This window comes from Ursus americanus, chromosome 3, assembly GCF_024610735.1.
Source record: "Ursus americanus isolate L20-20 chromosome 3, mUrsAme1.1.p, whole genome shotgun sequence".
Taxonomy (NCBI): Eukaryota; Metazoa; Chordata; class Mammalia; order Carnivora; family Ursidae; genus Ursus; species Ursus americanus.
Window position 1 is genome coordinate 87209362 of NC_142129.1, and position 18576 is coordinate 87227937.

The following is an 18576-nucleotide window of genomic DNA, read 5'->3' on the forward strand; positions in this document are numbered from 1 at the left end:
TGAGACAACCACACCTTCCTATTGCTTGGGATGATTTTCTGCATTTATTTATCAGGCAAATATTATCCTCATTTGTGAATACCAAGTCAAATGTCACGTACTTCCCGGAGCCTTTCCCAGTAAACCCAGGAAGAATTCCATTCCCCATGCTCGATTTGGCGGTCCAAATCTTTCATGTCATGAACCATTTTGAAGTGGTAACCTGGACAGCGATGGTCTAATGTCCTTTCTCCGAGTGTCACTGTTTGTTCCTTTGACTTGGAGGGAAGGGCCAAGGCAGGGCATCGTTGCCGTCTGCGAAGGGACAAGTTGGTTTTGGAACATCATGGTCTTGGTCCAAAGCCAGTTACACAAGACCCCTTGGCACACTTCGGCATTAGGAGAGTATTCTGGGTGTATTTGTTTCGTATCAGACACTGTTAGCTGTATTCATTATTTTCAGCAGATGCTACCCAAGCTCCACACTGTTTAAAAAGTTTAAATATTCATGAACAAATAATACCTTTAATGGGTGTGTTTTCAGGCCCTAAAGTGCTCAGGCTCTGTAGCAATGAACACGGGGTGACTCGCTAATGGAATGCACGATGGACGGTAGCAAGCAACCTTTGTCCATCCACGGACCGTCCAAGTGCATTTTCTCTCTTACCCGTGATGCTTGCGTTACGGGCACGGGAGTGCAAATTGATTTCTCGCTGAAGATCTTCAAGTAAGAGGTTGGCTTCATTCCTCGTTCTTCTTATCCTTTCTTTCAGATCTGGAAACTCATGCACTGCTTTCAGTTGCACGCTTAGCTGCATGACTTCTTCCCTGCAGGGGAAATGACAGTAAATACAGCAAGCTTGTATTCCTGTTGATAGATCAGTGAAAAAGCACGTCAACATTGCCCTCTTGATCAGGCACCGTCATAATTAGAATGGATCCTTCTTGCCTGAGGTTGTGTTTGACAGTTTATAGTTCTGTTTATGGTTCCTCTCTTTCTTGTTCATTCAGCTTCCTGGAATATTTTAGCACTCACTTAAAATACAATCCGCATACAAGGCCTAGTGGAAGAAGGGCTTTGAATCTTTCAGTTTCAACTATTTAGACTCTTTCTATCTCCCTTTGCTTTGGGTTTTCAAAAACACGCATTCAGACATGGTTCATTTAAATCCATGAGATCTAACCTACATTCAGCTTTCAACATGGAAGGCCTCACCCAGGCTAGGGTAAAAACCAGCTCTTTAAGAACACATCTGCTTGCAGCAAGGATCCTTCTAGGGCTGCTGCTGTACCGGGTTCTTGTCATTCCCATGAGTGACAAGGGGGTTTCCTTGTTGGTGAGAGTACCCAGGCCTGGGGCGTGTTCATTCTCCACACCTGCTTCTCCATGGTGCCTATCTCTGTCCCGTTTCAATCTGCTGGGTTCAGCACCCACAGCGGGTTCAAGGAAATAATTAGTAATATCCCTCATGATAAGGAAATTCAGTGCAAATGGTGAAGAGTACAGTTGAGGAAAATTACAATATGAATCTACGGAACTAATGTATCTTGGCAGAAATGCAAAGCATTAACTAATGCTTCCTAGCATTTTCTGCTTTAACTCTCCCTTCTAATCTACAGACTTTTCCTTCTGGCGCCAACTGTCAGGACTATAATCCATCAGGTGAATAATAATAATAACAACGACAGTAATTATTGTTATTGTAATTGGTACTCTGGAAGCCCTTACAATGCACCAGACACCATGCTCCGTGGCTTGTCTGAGTAATTCTCACAAGAAACCTATGAAACGGAGACTCAATCCCCCTTTTTGGATAAAGAAACAGAAGCCTGGAGAAGTTAAATAACTTGCCCAAGGCCAGCAGTAAGTGGATTTTAGTCATGGGATCTATACTCATGATGTCCTGGCTTCCCTGCCTCCACCTCCCTTTTCATTGGTAATTTTCCCAGCAAACATTTGTTATGTAACTGAACCGAGCCTGGAGAAGGTAACCTCTGTCCTTGGGGGTCCCTCAGTGAGGCAATCACCCAGGAAACACAAACAGGCTGGAAGATGGAGAAGGAAACACATGTCTCTTTCTGAGGAGGTCATGGAAGGCGTCAGGGAAGAGGTGGTATTTTGGTGTTGCTAAGGAGGAACAGGAGCTCAGCAGGTGGGCCAGGAGGGGACAAGCATGCTGGTTTCTGGCAGAAGAGACCCAGTACTCACTGAATCCCTCATCACTTCAGGCCTGGCCCTAGGACTCCTGCTTCTCCTGCCGTCTTTCTGCTCTACTCCGAGGTCCTGTGGTCTCTTTGTTTAGAATGCCCGTATGAACTCGCTCATTCTGCCTTCTTTCTGATGGTTCTCTTTGTTCGCCATATTCTAGAACCACAAACCCGTGGTCCATGGGCCAAAGCTCATTCTCAGACACATTTATTTGGCCTACACAGTGTTTTTTAAGAGCATTGTTGGATTAGCTGGCTATATTTTGAAGTGGGGACATTTGAATAAAAATCTGGAGGTCTGACATCTCTTGAAAAGTGGGAAGACCTGGGGACACGGGGCCCAAATCCTGCAGGGCAACAGTCTTTACAAGGCTACGGCTGTGCTTGCTTTCAGCTGCCAGCTTGGCTTGGCCACATGACGTCCCTGGGTTCTGTAGGTGTGTGACCCTTCCTCTGAACTTCCCCGGTGGACTCTATCTTCTTCCTCGTGAACTTTTAAGCTATGACCACGTACCTCTGAAACTTCTGCCTGATGAAAATGATGGCCTTATATCGACACCGGTGTTTTGTATAACACAAAACTCCGAAGCTTCAATTAGTCCTTAATCCGGGACCTTTGACTGGTGGGGGGGTGGGGCAGGGGATGGTCTGCTACATAATCACAATCTTTTTGGTTTCTTAGTAGATTACGTGCTCACAGAAGGACGGAAAACTGTATCCTATGCATCCTGGTTTTGCCCAGAGCAGTTGGGAAACTTTTTCTGTAAAGGGTCAGATAGTAAATATTTTAGGCCTTGGGGGCCATAGTCTCTGTCACAACTACTCCACTCTGTCCTTGTCCCGGGAAAGCAGCCACAGAGGACAGGTACATAAATGGGCATGGCTGTGTACCCGTGACCCTTCATTTACAAAACAAGGTGGCCTGTGGGATTTTGCCTGTGGTTTGCTGAGCCCTGGCCCAGACCAACCAGCATAATTTCCAGAAATGTTTGATGAATGTTATATAAGTATATATAACATATGATAAAAAAGACAATGCATTTTGAGGAACTTATCACACTTGCTATATGACTTCACATTAATGGATGGGGTTTCCAAACAACTGAAGAATTTGGGAAGATTTAGCAAATTTCCGAGTGCCTGGTTGAAAAAAAAGTATCTGTATTATAAACAACCCTTTTTCCAATTTTGTATCTTTCAGCTCTGCTAGGCTTTCCAGAATCAAGCTCTTAATCACTGCCTTTTTGTTCTAATCGATGGCATCTGGAAAGACCCCATGTAATCCTAACTAGGTAAGAAAAATACAGACAATCACGATCACTAGCCTGGACACTGACAGAAAAATTATTTCCCTAACGTCCACACAGGTACATTTCGAAATTCAAGGCTGCTTTTGAAAGCTCCACAGCAGTCAAGGCAAATCAGGGACTTGCTATCTACCGCTTGAGCACAAATCTTACCGAGCAGAGTCCTGATAATCCTTGACGGTTAAGAATTCCGATGAGAAAACAGGATGTTTTAGAATCCTTTCTATTTCAGACATGTTCTCTCTGAGGCCTTTGAAGTCGGCCTCGCAGACCAGCACAGGCTCTCTTTTATCTCGCATGTTAGCAGCCAGCCTCATTAACCCTTGCACCGCTTTGGAGAGGGCAGAAACCGTGTGGTCCCAGGGATCAAAGCAGCCGTGACACCGCAGACAGGCAGGGAATTCCCGGCCATGACCCCGGGCACAGCGATCGCATCGCGGGCCGCTAACCCCCTCCCGGCAGCGGCACATGCCCGTGTCCTGGTCACAGGTGGGCTTCTGGGCACCTTCCCTGTTGCAGTCACATGCTAAAAAGGAAGACGGAGCAGAGAAAGTCAGTCACTTGGCCTTTTGCTTCTGGCTAGCTCAAGAATAAAGCCCACTTCTCTCCCGAGAATGTTCCCGACGCCCAATTTTAAGGTGAACGTTTAAAACCGGTATAATTACAGAGACCTAGGCAATGGCCATTACACACAGCGCTCCTCTTTTCATTCCACTGACAAATCAGTTCATGGTTTCCAGATGGAAAATACTAGGTGTTGTCTTTACTGTGTGAGTGTTTCACGTGTGGGCTCCTTTGCCTATTCGAGTGAGTAACCTGGACCTAGTGGTGGACAACTCACTAGTGTCTGCCACCACTGCCCCCGTGGGTGACTCAGGTGCATCGGTGACCCTCTAAGAACTCTCGTGACCACACTCTGTCTCAGTAAAACCCACCCTGGGGTGTTGACCCATGCTGGTTTCCATTGTGTAAGGAGAACCAGTCCATCCTCCAAAAGGGGTGTGGGGATCACTGTATCATATTTACCCAAAGGAGTTGAAAACTTATGTCTATGCAAAAGTCTGCAGATGGACGATTATAGGAGCTGTATTTATAATTGCCCAAACTTGGAAACAACCAAGATGTCCTGCAGTACGTGAACAGAGAGATAAACTGTGGTACAAGGGATAATTGGGGCTAAGAAGAAATGAGCTATCAAGCCATGAAAAGACATGGAGGGACCTTAAATGCCTATCACCTAGTGAAATAAATCAATCTGAGAAGGCTACGTACTGTAGGATTCCAACTACCAGACATTCTGGAAAAGGCAAAACTCTGGAGACAGTAAAAAGATGAGTGGTTGGCACGGGCTGAGGGGAGGGGGTGGCAAGAGAGGAACAGGTGGAGCACAAGACTTTTAGGGCAGTGGAAGTATTCCGAATGATACCATATGGTGGATACATGTCCTTATACATTTGTCCAAACTCATAGAATGGAAAATACCAAGAGTGAACCATAACGTGAACTGTGGAGTTCGGTGGTTATGGTGTGTCAATGTGGGTTCATCAGTTTAACAAACGTGCCATGCTCTTGGGGGTGTTGATCATGGGGCTGGCCACGCATGTGTGGGGCGTGGGGATAGATGGGAAATCTCTGTACCTTCCTCTCAATTTTGCTGTGAACCTAAAACTGCTCTAAAAAAGTCAAGTCCTTTTAAAAAGGGAGAAAATTAAATTAATTTTGTCTAAGTTTAAAAAAAACAAGCTACATGTAATTCAATTGAGTAGGTTTTTGATTAAGGCTGAGGACGGAGGACGGACAGAGCTATGGAAGTTACAGCAATTTCCAGAAGGTCAGGGAATCATTAGCCTACGTCACTGGACTAAGTGCAAGGAACGAATGATTAAAAATGCATTTTACAGCTTGAGTAAAAATGTCAATTACAAATAAAAACTGATTAACACGCTAGGCTCCTCAGCTAGATACCATCTGTCCCGCACATTCGCTTTGGCACCGAGGCCTCAGCAGGAACCCCTCAGGGGCAGCACTATGTCACGTCACCAGCTTATTAGCTGCTCCTTTCCAGGAGCGTTAGAGGGGTCTATGACCTGAGCTGATCATCTGCAAAGTTTTCTCTATCAAAGATGAAAGCATTTCAGAAAATGAGATTATTGAAATATTAGAGAGGCACAGAGGAAAGAGGCTCAGACAGATTTTCCAGGAGACAGAACTGCTCCCTGGTTTTTCATGTAGCAATTCCACTTAGAAAACTAAGTGGCTCCGGGGGAAACCATTGAGGATATGGATTTGAATGGGGAAAGGAAATGAAGGCCATTTATTTTAGCCACAAAAGCACAGTTAGACAGGAACAGAGAGGAAGAGTTACCATGTGTGGCTATGCAGAGGTGACCATGAGAAGCCCACTACATCTGATATTTCTTTGGATTGACTTGTTTTGGCCCCAGATTATAGAGATTCAAAACTCCCTCCTCCTAGAACTAACCCAGATTCTCCATCTGTGCTGTCCAATACGGTAGCCACTTACCACCCAGGGCTACTGAAATTTAAACAAGTTGAACACACAGTTCTTTTCCTCGCCTGCACCAGCCACATTACAAGTGCTCACCAGCTCACAGGCCAGTGGCCCCTGCATCTCAGTGGTGCCAGTTGGACCATTTCCATCTCTACAGAAAGTTGCTGGATGGTGCTGCTCTAAATCCGACAATCGGTGCTAAGACATGGGGCGAAAGGCACTAGAACATGAACTCCACGGGATTAGGGGCCTTGCCTTATTTGCTCATGACCTAGCGTACCCAGTAGGCACACTATGAATTTCTTAAACGAATCAGTGAGTATCTAAAAGACCCAGAGTTACAAGCATCAAGTTGAGGAAACACCTCCTCTGCTGGCTTCCTAAGAACCCCCTCCCAGCCTGTACCTCCATCGAGAAACTGTTTTTGTCAACATGCTTCCAAATAGCAGAAAACTGTCTACAAGTCATGACCTCAGACGTCTGTTCCATTTTGGGGACTTTGAGATATTGCAATCCAGGCTTCAACATATCTAATATAGCCTAAAGTTTGACACAAATCTTTTTTGTAAGGCTATAAAGAATATTATTTTCAAAACTAAGATTACATATTGTGCATTTTCTATCAGGTAAAGGAACTGAAAATTCAGCTGGCTCATAGCATGCCTGTGGTTGGACCAGGAGGACGGTCCTCGTATTTTTAGAATTAGCAATACTTACGAATGCATCGCCCCAGTGGATCACTGTAATAATTTTCCTTGCACCCACTGCAGTGTTTCCCATCATAGCCTAATTTACACGGACACTGGCCTGTAAGCTGTAAGAACAGTCACGGGTGAGGAACTGACAAGCTTTATGATCTAAAACATTAATGCATCTTAATACAAAACAGTTTTCCCTCCAGTGGTTTAGAACACACAGCTGTGCAAGGCAGAGGAAGGATGATTCCCATGGCCAGCAACCACCCTCGGCAAGACCAAGGCTCAGGAGCTAATGTGTTTTGGCTTGGGACCCCTGAATATACCGCCTGCTTCCAGCTGTTCGAGGACAGGTGGCCCCAAACTGGGAAATATACACAGATGCAAATGAAAACAAAACACATCATGGGAAATGGGCCACATTCTTTTCCTCTACAGTTATGGGAGTTCGTGCATGACACAGAGAGGCCAAAGACCTGGACGAACATTCATCAACTAATTTGGCAAATAATGTTTCCATTATGGAACGTACAATGGAATTTCTCCCAATTGTGCTAGCATTTTGCTCAACAAAACATTTTTTTTTTTTTGCAATCGACACTTAATCTTTTAATGACAGGTGTTTAACGGTGTTTCGGGGGAGAGTGTTGATCTTTTGTGCATCCTCCCAACTGGATCCTTGACCCGCCTTTCTGAAAGCTGGGGAGGTTAGAAAATTCACAGGAGAAAAACACAGAAGCAAATCATTAGTGTCATGGTCCTAGGTTATACTTGACCAAATCTGCTTAAACGTCAGCTCCATAAGTAGCTTGATTTATAAAATGACTGGATCTACTCAGCTTCTGCCCATCTTTGGCATTCCCATTAGCTTCTGCTCAAATATAAGGAGTCGTGGTGAGCGGGCTGTCCCTGAGGCCTGGCAGACTGCTGGTTGTCCTTAACCGTTGGGCAATCTTTTCTTCCATGGGTGCAAAGTCTGCTCCTTTGTAACTTGTTCCCCTTGTTCTGAGCCCTGTCTTATGGAATTACACACAACAGGCAGCCTCCCCCTCCCCTCAGTCCTTCTCCCAACTAGAGATGACCGTTCTCAATTTGCATTTGCTTTTCTTTGGGCTGACCACCCCTAATTCCTTCAAGCCTTCGTCACAGAATAGCGATGGTTCTACCCACTCTCCTGATTGTCTTTCTTGGGACACGTACTAGTTTGTCAGTACAATGTTTATAAGGTGGTACTCAGAAATAACAACATTCCTACAGCTGTCTGAGCAGTACAGAGGACCATGGGACAGTGACTGGCTTGAACCCAAGCATGGCATTCCCACTAGTCCAGCCTGAATGGACACTGTGTCTTTGGCAGCCTGGCCACCACTGCTGGCTCATTGGAAGCACACAGTGAAAATCCTCAGATGTTTTTCACACGAGCTGGTGCCAGGTTGTTACTCCTACCCTGTATTGGTGCAATGGATTTTAAAACCCAATTGCAAAACTTGTACTTTTATCCTGGTAACATTTCACATTCTTCTTTCCAGGCAACAGGACAGGCTGTTAGGATATCTTGTCTCTTGTTCTGTCTTTATCCCATGAGCTTACAACTTTGCCATATCTGTAAATTTGATAATATTTGGGAAGCATATTTCTCCAACTCTATCTAAACTGTTGATGAAAATACTGGATGGCACCTTTGTATCTCTCTGTAATAATGCACCAGGCATGACCTATGGCTGACATAGAGACATTTACCAGTGGTTGTTTAAACAGATGGGAATCTAAATGTCCACCTGCATCTTCTATACTCCAATAAGTGTTCCCTGATTTTAAAGAGCAATCTTTCCCACAGAATCCCCAATGGACCAGACAACTACAAATACCCTTGTCATAAGGGGGCTCTCTTATTAAACCAATGCTATCTGTTAGGCTCATAGGCTTCCCTTAGTCTCCATGGACTGTGGTCTTTGTTGAGTCCTATTACATATATGCTTCCTGAAAGGTCTATGGGGCACCGGGTGACTCAGTTGGTTAAGTGTCCAACTCTTCATCTCAGCTCAGGTCTTGATCCCAGGATTGTGAATTCAAGCCCCATGTTTAAAGCCCTACTTAAAAAAGCAGCAGCAGCAACAGCAGCTAAAAGGGCTAAGAAGCATGCCAGACAGTGATGTCATGAACATCAGGACTTCCTCTTGAGTCAAGAAGCCAAGCAGTCATGTGGAGAGCTACCATTTTGTTCCATGGTTGGTAGCGGCAGGTGTGAGGAGTGGAGGGGGGATATAAGACAGGTGTGGTCATCTAGTGCTCAGACACCATTCTCCAGTAAAAGGAACCAGCACTCCTTAAAGAGATGGCTGATTCAGGGCGTCTGGGTGACTCAGTTGGTTAAGTGTCCGACTCTTGCTTTCAGCTCAGGTCATGATCTCAGGGTCGTGGGATCGAGCCCTGCGTCAGGCTCCATGCCCAGCATGAAGCCTGCTTAAGATTCTCTCCCTCCCTCTCCCTCTGCCCCCCTCCTCCCACTTCTCTCTCTCTCAAACAAAAAGAAAGAAAGAAAGAAAGAAAGAAAGAAAGAAAGAAAGAAAGAAAAAAGGCAGGAAATACACCAGATGAGCTTAGAGTATCTTGTCACGCAGAAAGTGCTCAAACAAACCCCAAAACCCAACCATAATGAGGTATGTCAAAGGGACACAGAAACCCACTGAAATCGCTCCCAATGACCAAAGCTGGCATAACTTGAACAGCAAAATAAAGTAGTATCGGATTGTAACCCGAAGTATAATATAAATGCCCATGACTCCATATAGATATTAAAAAATGATTAATAAATGAAGACATGGGGGACAACAGATACATCTCCAGTGCAGAAGAATTCCAAATAATTTACGGAGCTACTCTGCTCTCAAGGAAGGAGTGTGAAGCTCCCCACTCCTCAGTATAGACTGTGCACAGTGACTTTCTTCCAAGGAGCACAGACAGTACAGAAAGGAGGGAAAAAGTAACTTTACAGAACAGAACCATGACAAACACTACCTCAGCCAGGTGATTGGGATTCGTGTCAACAGTGTTAAGTCGTGTAAATAGTGTGTAGCCTTGATAGGATGTGATGAGAACAGTGCTTTCCCTCTGTGGGCTTCTTCCTCAAACCCATAATCCGAGCCCAATCAGGAGAAAACATCAGATAAATCTGAATAGAGGGCATTTTCCAAAATCCTCCTCAAAATTGTTAAGGTCATCAAAAATAAGGAAAGTCTGAGAAATGTCACAACAAGGAAGCCCCTAAAGAGACAAGATGATTAAATGTAATGTGGCGTCCTGGATGGGGTCTTGGAACAGAAAAGGGACAATAGGCAAACGACTAAGGAAATCTGAATAAATTATGGACACTTAGTTAATGGTAATGTATCAACACTGGTTCCTTAAATGTGACAAATAAACCGTACTAATGTAAGATGTTAAAAGCAGAGGAAGCTGGGTGTGGGGTACATCTTCTCTGTACTGTCTTCACAACCTTTCTGGAAATCTATTCTAAAATAAAACATTTACTAAGGAAAAAAGGACATGGAGAGGGAGAGAGAGTGTGCGTGTGCGTGTGTGTGTGTGTTGGAGCAGGAGGGCTGGAGAGAAAGCAAAAGAAAAAAAGGAGAAAGGAAAACACGTTCTGTATATGAGAACTACCTTCAAAAGTTGACTTGCATAAGGTTTGACCTTTGAATCAGTTGAACAGTGAAGCTGAAATTGGAGGTGAGCCATGCTTCTCATTATTATTAGTAGTTGGGAAAAGTCCAGCTTCTTAAATTAGCATTCTGATTCCAATTAAACCCTGGTCCCTGTAGTGTGGCCTGACTCTAAAATTTCTTGTCATTGTTTTACCCTTCCCTCCAATTTCTATTAATGTGGAAATTGTTCCAAGGAATATATTCATTAAACCAAATACCCTGATCATGACATGAATAGTTTTTTTTCCATATAGATGTTATATTCATTTAAAAAATTCTATGCCCGTTATTTTATTGACTAAAATTCGCATGTGCGGTTAAGTAGCATTAATTGTATATTACACAATGCAGATTTGCTCCTGGTACACTACCTGCATTCTTTAGAAACAACTGACCCTCATTTGGTAAGTAAAGAGGACATCTTATTTTACCTGTACGTAAAGTAATTGCTGGGCTGTAGGGAAAGACAGCCCAATTTCTGAAAATGGAACTGTGGGTTCTGCAAGCACTCATTGATTTTCATTCTGATCATCAATTCTGATTAATGATCAATTTCTTGCAGCTTCCCTGTGATCATACATACAGGATAGGGAAAGAGAAGTTGTCCGTGTTTTGCTATGCATGAATTTTGACTTCCCCAGTCACAGAGAGGTTTGGAGAAAACCGAATGAAGCCAAACTTGACCTTGAGACCCTGATTCTCTTTTTTTAGTGCTTCTCATTCCTTGATAAATGCAGACTCTATCCCTGTATAAGGCCAATCCTGTCCAAAACCACGAATTAACAACAGTACATAAAGAAGACATTATTTACAAATTTGGAAACCGATTGCCCCCTCCCTTCCCACTCTAGAGCCCTGGTAAGTTCAAAGCATCTTGCCTGGTCGCAGTGACCGCTGTGAGAGGTCCGGGGGTCACAGTCGCAAGGCTGGCATCCTTTGCTGGGGACCAGATTCCAGTATCCATCTGCACAACGGTCACAGGCCTGGCCTGTGACGTTGGGCAGACAAGGGCATGTGCCATTGTCAGGGTCACAGAGGCAAGCTTCCTGACCAGGGGGACACTCAGCGGGATTCACCCCGGAAGGATGGCAGGAGCACCCTGGGATAAGAGAGCCATTGCTACAGGTAAATTCAGGGACGACACTGGCATTCAACAAACCATACAAACATTGTATGTATCATTTCTCCAAAGGGCTCAAGGAAGAGATACCTGACGATATTTCAGATTTATCAAAGAATCTATGTAGGTTGAACCCATTCAACTCTTTCTGATCATCCCACTCAGTGATTTCATGTGGTTCTGCCAGTTAACATTCCGAAAGCTCACAATTAGGATGACTGAAAACCTCGCTTTTTCCACCTGCCATTCATGATCTGAAAATGGTTTACTACGTTGACTTGAGACAACTGAAATAGTTAAATATCTCCTAAAAATGAGTTTACTCCTTTTTTTTTTTTTTTTAAAGCATAGACTCAATCCCTTGCCTTCTTCTGTGATTCCCTAATTGATACATTAAAGACACTGGCTGAACTGGTCCCAGTGCAGATTCCTGGAGATTCCACTCAGTGGGTCGGATCTATAGTCTAGGAATCGGCCTGTTCATATCCCAGCCCTGTGCCCAGGCGATCCCAGCATGGTGCACCAAGGGCCTCACTCTGCTGCCACATTTCCTTCGGGGAGCCGGGGAGACTTACTCCTGCAGGTCTGATTGACGGCTGATCCAAAGTGACCCGGTTTGCAGAACTGGCAGTGGGGCCCCCGTGTGTTGTGCAAACACTTGAGGCACTCCCCTGTCAGCTGGCTGCAGGACTCGGGGTCAGTCGCATCGGTGTTATTGTTGCAGGCACACGGCTGGCAAGGCGCTCCCGAAACTTTGGGATTTCCGTAGAAACCCGCAGAGCATTCTCCACACTGCTTACCTGAAAGAAGGGGAGAGGAAACAGGAATGAGATGAGAAGCGTGTGCATCTCTGTCTCTGTGTGTGTGTGTGTGTGTGTGTGTGTGTGTGTGTGTGTGTATACTGGGGGAGCAGGGATGGAGACAGATACAGAGAATAATTAGGCTCTTCAAGGGATAATGAGATGTCACACATTGGGGATGAAGAAGGAAAAAATGTTCTGAATTAAAACATTCATTTTAATTTATCATCCAGTCAGAGATGACAATGATTATTTAGAACTAAAAAGTCCTACGAGGAATGCATTCTAGTTCTTCTTAAAAAAACTCCAGAGCAGAAGCCACAGGATTCCTGGATCTTTCTATAGCTGGGGTCACCCGAGTGTGCCTCAGGACCCAAAGCCGGTCTCACCCCCTGTTCTGTCTGGGGGACCCCCACCTTCAGTTGGTTCTGGAGGTGAACTGGCAGCACCCCGAGATGGGGGTCTAGCAGTGCAGGTGGTGACAGTGGTTTTGTTGACGTGCACACCCTGGAGGGTGCTTTTATCAAGCATCATATGGAGAAACCATCCCTTCGCTCCCCCACTTGCTACCCTTGCAACCACCGGGGAACTGTGGTCAGTTAGGCACCCACACTGTGGGTCCACCCCCCGCATTTTGGTTCATCCTTTTTAGGAACGCACTCCTTAGTCAATCATGGTCTCAGCTCTTCAACACTGACCAACCAAGCCAGAGTGGACATGGATAAGAAACTACGTGGGAAGAGGTCAGAATGAAATAGAGACATAGGGAGCAAACAAGAAAAAATTAGCCATGTCATGTATTATCATGATGGTAACTACCACTGGAGAAAATAGCAGCACCATATTTTCAAAATATAATTAAGTCAAGTAGATTTCATGTTTTTTCCTTGTTTGCTTTATATATTTACACTCATACTTAAACTCTTCAATATAAAATTTTTGGTAGCGGGACAGATACAAATATTGAATTGACTTATACGGTGTCTGTATGAGGCCCATATCAGTGCTTTAAGACATCTGAAAAAATAAGTTATATCTTTGAAATATCAGTCAAATGAGTGATTGGGATTATATAAAGAAAGCATTTGATTAACATTTTTTACTTTTTAATTGCTTATGTTATATATATTACTTACTCACCTATGGATCTTACTTAACATGTGAAGGTTTTATTTTAAATAAATCAATTTGATTTGAACTCATTTGGTCAGTTAGTTTTCCAGAACATTAAAAACAATTATAGCTTGGAGGAATGAGCTTTTCATTGTCATTGGTTTCTGAATCATTCAGATCCTTTGTTCAGTAAAGCAGCAAGGTACCAGATTGTGTCTTCTAACCATTAACTTATATTCAGGACCATTGAATTGGTCAAAGCAGATAAATTATGAACATGGGATCATTTTTTAGGTAGCTGTAAGGGGTAGAAGCAAAAAAGCATCATGAACTAGACTGTGTACCTGCATAACCTTGAAGACAATTGCAGATCACATCTGAGCTCCAAGGATGCTGATAACAGGAATGGGCAAAATACCTGCTACTTGAGGGAACGTCTGGACACGGGCAAGGACGGCAGGACCGTCCTGAAGGCGGATTCCCATAGTAACCATCGATGCATCTGGCAAGACAATTTCTTTTTACCAAATGTTCCCAGGAAAAGCTGATATTAGCCAATGTGGATTTGCTATGCTTGGGGACAGCACAACTCCCAAAACTCAGTGTTTTAGAAGATGCTCGCTTGTTCTGTGATTTTTTGCTTTACATTGAACATCCCAAAGTGCACAGTCACTAAACTCAATATAGTGGCAGTGAATTTATATGTCATATTTCAGGGACAGAAAAAGCAAGGTGCCAAGCCAATATATGCCCACTTTTATGTAACCAGACATGGTCTGGCTCATCACAAGATCTTGAAGGACAGGAATGACACTCTATCTCTCCCCCCCCCCCCACCCATAGCAATCATTCTACACTGAAATACCATTGAGTCTCTACTCTGTGGTCCCTCAGAGTGTGTTATGACATCAGAACAAAAGAAACAAAATTAAAGTGCATGTGAATTCCGTACCTTTCACAGTTTCTTCCAGTTGTAAAACCCCCGCAATTGAAGCATGAGCCTGTCTCTGGATCACAAAGTTCAGCGAACCCATTACAAAGGCAAGGGCGGCAGTTGGGGAATCCGAAGTAGCCTTCCAGGCACTGATCGCAATGGCGGCCTGCCACCTCCCCCTGGCAGGAGCACTGTCCCGTTATTTGGTCACATACAGGGCTCTTAGAGCCTTGAGGGTGACAGTGACATGCTAGAGAAAGAAAGACATGTTGAGTGGAGGGCAAGTGGTGTGCTGGGGAATGAGTGACAGTCCTGATTTTGTAACCCTGAACTTACGCATCCCGATCAGGTACATAGAGTGAGTCTGAGAACCTGGCCTGCAGCGAGTACCAGGTCAATGTGTGTCACACAGTTCCCTGGTTCACCCAATGAACAGTACGCTGTGAGCCATCGAGGCTTGTAAGTGTTGCTTACACACAGGACCTGAACAAGTAGCATGTTCTTAATGACTTGAACTTCCAATTATCAAGTCAAACGTCAAGATTCTACAAAATATAAAAACTCTTCTCAAGGTGGTTGGATTTTTCTTTTTCCTAGGTGAGATCATAGAGGCTCAATCCTTCTCCAGAAAATCGTTCAATCCTTAGAGCCAATCTTCCCTATACAAAGACGGGAGGCGGAAGACATGTTTGCTCCTTTGTGTCTACCCTTTTGTGAATCTCAAGCACTTCATTCTGTTTTTTTTTTTTTAAGAAAGGGAAACAAGTGATCATGGACCTAAGCACTGTGTGCTGGGTAGACAATGACCAGGAAGGTATGCCATCTCTCTGAATCATGACTAAAAAGATTCATTGTTCCTTTACCCGAAAGAATTAACCTACCTGGAGAGAACCACCAAAGACAGGTTTCTGTGGAGAACAGTATTTTCACTAATGGTTTACAGCGTGAATAGAGAACTATATCCCCTTAACATGGGAGCCAAGAGACTGGATTACCACCATGTAAGCCCTTATGAATGGGTGGCTTATAAAATCAGTTCCGAGGGCTGTTTACAACCCTAGCATCAGAGAGAGTGATACCCAGGTGGCAGAGCTGTCCCTTTCCTTGACTTCTCAATCTCAGTGTTCTTTTGGCCTGGCCAGCCACTGGGCTTCTACAGCACAGCCAACTCCTTTCCCGGTGTTCCCACATCCTCCCTGGACTGCCATCTCTTTGATACAGACTGCGAAACTCCCAGAAGCATGGGCCGTGTTTTTATCATTACTCGTGATGCCTTCACAAATTAGCGTGTCCTCCTTGCACACGGGCCACGCTATTGTCTGTATCATTCCAATGCTAGGACATGTGCTGTTGAAGCGAGCACCATCACTCAGGATTACCAACGGAGCTCTGTAGCCAGTTCGTGGCCCTCCGAACGGATGAATGAAATACGATGGGAAAATTTTCCTGTACATTTAATCTATGTAGACAGATGACCTGAGTCATGTCGTCCATTTCCCAGTCCCCTCCTCTTTGAAACTCCCACACTGATTTTCCTGCCTTGCAACTCCAAGGTTGTAACCATGCATGTCTTCCCCCATCTGTTCTTTGCTACGTACGGTGACAGCCATGATGTCCCAAACCATAGCTTCCTGGTGAGCACCTGTCACAGCAGCGCCCGGTCACGTGAAGCTTGCACTGGCACTGGCCCCCAAGTCGGCTGCAGCTGGGCCCCACCGAACCCTGGGGGTGACACTTGCAGGCTGCAGGGAGCCAAAGAAGGCAGTGACAGGTGAAGGAAGCGACAGAGAAGCACCTGGTCCTGTTGGGAGCTTTAGTTCACTTCTCTTTTCGTTCGGTACTTCTCTCATCCTCGACTGACTCCTTCATCCGTGAAATGGGAAAAACATAGGATCGACCCCAGGGGATTATAAGGATTAAAGACAATAATGCCCGTGAAGTACTTAGAACTGTGTGGCAGGTAGCAAGTGCTCAATAAACACGACTTAATATACATACCTTAATATACAATAAATGTTACTAAACAAGTTAATGAAAGGCTTAAAAGAAATTGTTTTAATAATTAACTGTTCCAATATAATTAGTATTATCGATATTATTCCTGATGATCTATGTTGGTGCTGGACTATCCGTTCGATTTCCCTTATTCCATCCTTTTATGACGCTGTTTGTATTCTGAAAGCCGGAGTCCTACAGTGCAATGGGAGAAACGTTTGCCCAGAACTCAGGAACCCCGGGCTCTCACTAGAGTTGTCACTCTACAGCAGCGGTTCTCAACCGGGGGGAAATTTTGTAACTCCTGCCCCGGGAACATATGACAAAGTTTGAAGAAATTTTTGAATGTCATAACTGGAGGGAATGTGCTACCGGTATCAGGTGGGCAGAGGGTAGGGTTGCTGCTATACTTCCTATAATGCACAGAATCGCCCCCATGACAACACCCCCCCAACAAAGCATTAATCAGCCCCAAATTTCAGAAGTGCTAAGGGTGAGAAACACTGCTCTATGGCTTAGTGAAATGGACAAGTTACCTAATGTGTTTGGACCCCAAGAGTCTCGTTCATTGGATGAAAGTTTGAGGATGAAAGAAGTTGTTTAGAGTTCATTCCAGCCCTAAAAATTCCAGGATTCCAAGTAAGTATTTTCGGACCATTGTTCTAGTTCCTGGCAGCCAAATGCTATTACAAGGCTCCTTTTTCATACACTCACTGTACTGGGCATTGGGATTCCAACACATCTACAGACTCTGTTGTCTATCTAATCATTGGGAAATTGGCCTTGACACTGATTATTTGGAGTAGATGCTAAAATAAATTAAATCGATTCACTCACATTCTAAAAAGCTGTGCGTCAGTAGAGCCCGTTGGGCCAATACTCACCTACTGCCCCGTTGTGTAGCCTGGCGGACATGCTGACTACCAGCCTTTCACACACACCGGGGAGCACCTGAGGTCCCGTCTTCGCGGCAATTTCAGCACAGCTGTGCTGCTTATATTCATCTAAATCCTGCTTGCTGCAGAAATTCCCCAGTGAATCGATTTGGGGAATCAGACCAAGCTTTTGAAATAATACAAAAAGAAGACTTAGGTTCATAACTGTCTCCCGTTCAAGATTCTAGTTGTATAAACAATTAGATCTACGAGAAAATGCTTACAACTGAAAGATTTGAAGATTTTCATTGTATTTAGAAAATCATTAAATATTTACATTTATTGACTTCGGATAAAGAGAATAAGACTTTTTTTTTTTTACCATTCTTATTATATTTTTAGCTTGCTCATGAATTTATCTTAGATTTCAAAGACTTTTAACTAGGCTACTCGTGATAAATTCAGAAATTATGGCATAGTGCATTCCACAGTATTATTGTGGAACTCTAATTCCACAAAACTCTCCTTTTAAACGTTCTGTCCTTTTCTATTACATATGAACAGTAGCATCCTACATCAAACTGTCTCTTGGAGAGTCACAGCGTAGATTAACATGCTAAAGCTCTGAGAAGTCCTGCAAGAAAGATACTGTTAAACTCAGTGCTTCCATGCTTATTTAACTACTCGGTCCTATATTCAAGTAACACTAACATCCCACAAACTCAGTATCTCATAGATGCATTTTGTGAATTGCTGGCTTAGAGGGACAAATTGTAGCTATTGGAGGGACAAATGCATTGTTCTAAGCTTATTCTCAAAGAGGGATCATGTATAGTTCGATACGTATGCGAAGAAAAGCCATGTGGTTATATTTCTTGAGGAGATTTTACCTACGTTATAACCTATTACCATTTTAAATGTTTTTCAGCGGCGTGGCTGATGCAGGGGAGAGCAAGTTGGTATAAAAGAATCGATCACACCAAGTTGGTCATTTTGAACGACTGGTAGAAAAAGTAGCACTGAAATTAAGATTTAATTCAGCAGGTCAAGTTAAAAGGGTGAACAAGGTGGCCCAGATAAATCTCCCCTGCCTTCTAGTTTTGTCCATACTGAACCTCGTTCCCATGGTCCTTTGCTTCAGCCCCCTTTCAACCACCCCCTCCTTCTCCCCCCCAGTGCCCATCCCCACTCCCTGGTCCTTCTTTGCCCTTTGACACACCAGTGGTGGAATCCCAACCCTAGATGCCCATTTCACAGTGTCTCCACTCCTCAAACCTCTATCCTCATTCTCCCTGCACCCCTGAATGGGCCACTCACTGCCTCTTCTTCCTCTG

The 18576-nt window shown here is 44.2% G+C and overlaps 1 protein-coding gene and 1 non-coding gene across 2 annotated transcripts in view; both read right to left on the bottom strand.

Annotated features, from left to right (window-relative positions):
* LAMB4 (laminin subunit beta 4) overlaps positions 1-18576 on the bottom strand; it is a 98333-nt gene that overhangs the window by 21956 nt on the left and 57801 nt on the right. Inside the window, exons 19-27 of the mRNA XM_087861193.1 lie at positions 17252-17429; positions 15971-16114; positions 14391-14622; positions 13783-13940; positions 12101-12325; positions 11284-11504; positions 6724-6820; positions 3648-4020; positions 647-807 (exon numbers count right to left, since the gene is read on the bottom strand). Coding sequence (XP_087717319.1) covers positions 647-807; positions 3648-4020; positions 6724-6820; positions 11284-11504; positions 12101-12325; positions 13783-13940; positions 14391-14622; positions 15971-16114; positions 17252-17429 — 1789 coding nt within the window. The remainder of the gene's footprint in view (positions 1-646; positions 808-3647; positions 4021-6723; positions 6821-11283; positions 11505-12100; positions 12326-13782; positions 13941-14390; positions 14623-15970; positions 16115-17251; positions 17430-18576) is intronic.
* On the bottom strand, positions 15632-15735 carry LOC123789679 (U6 spliceosomal RNA). The gene has a single exon (XR_006778854.2). It is a non-coding gene; the product is annotated as a U6 spliceosomal RNA (small nuclear RNA).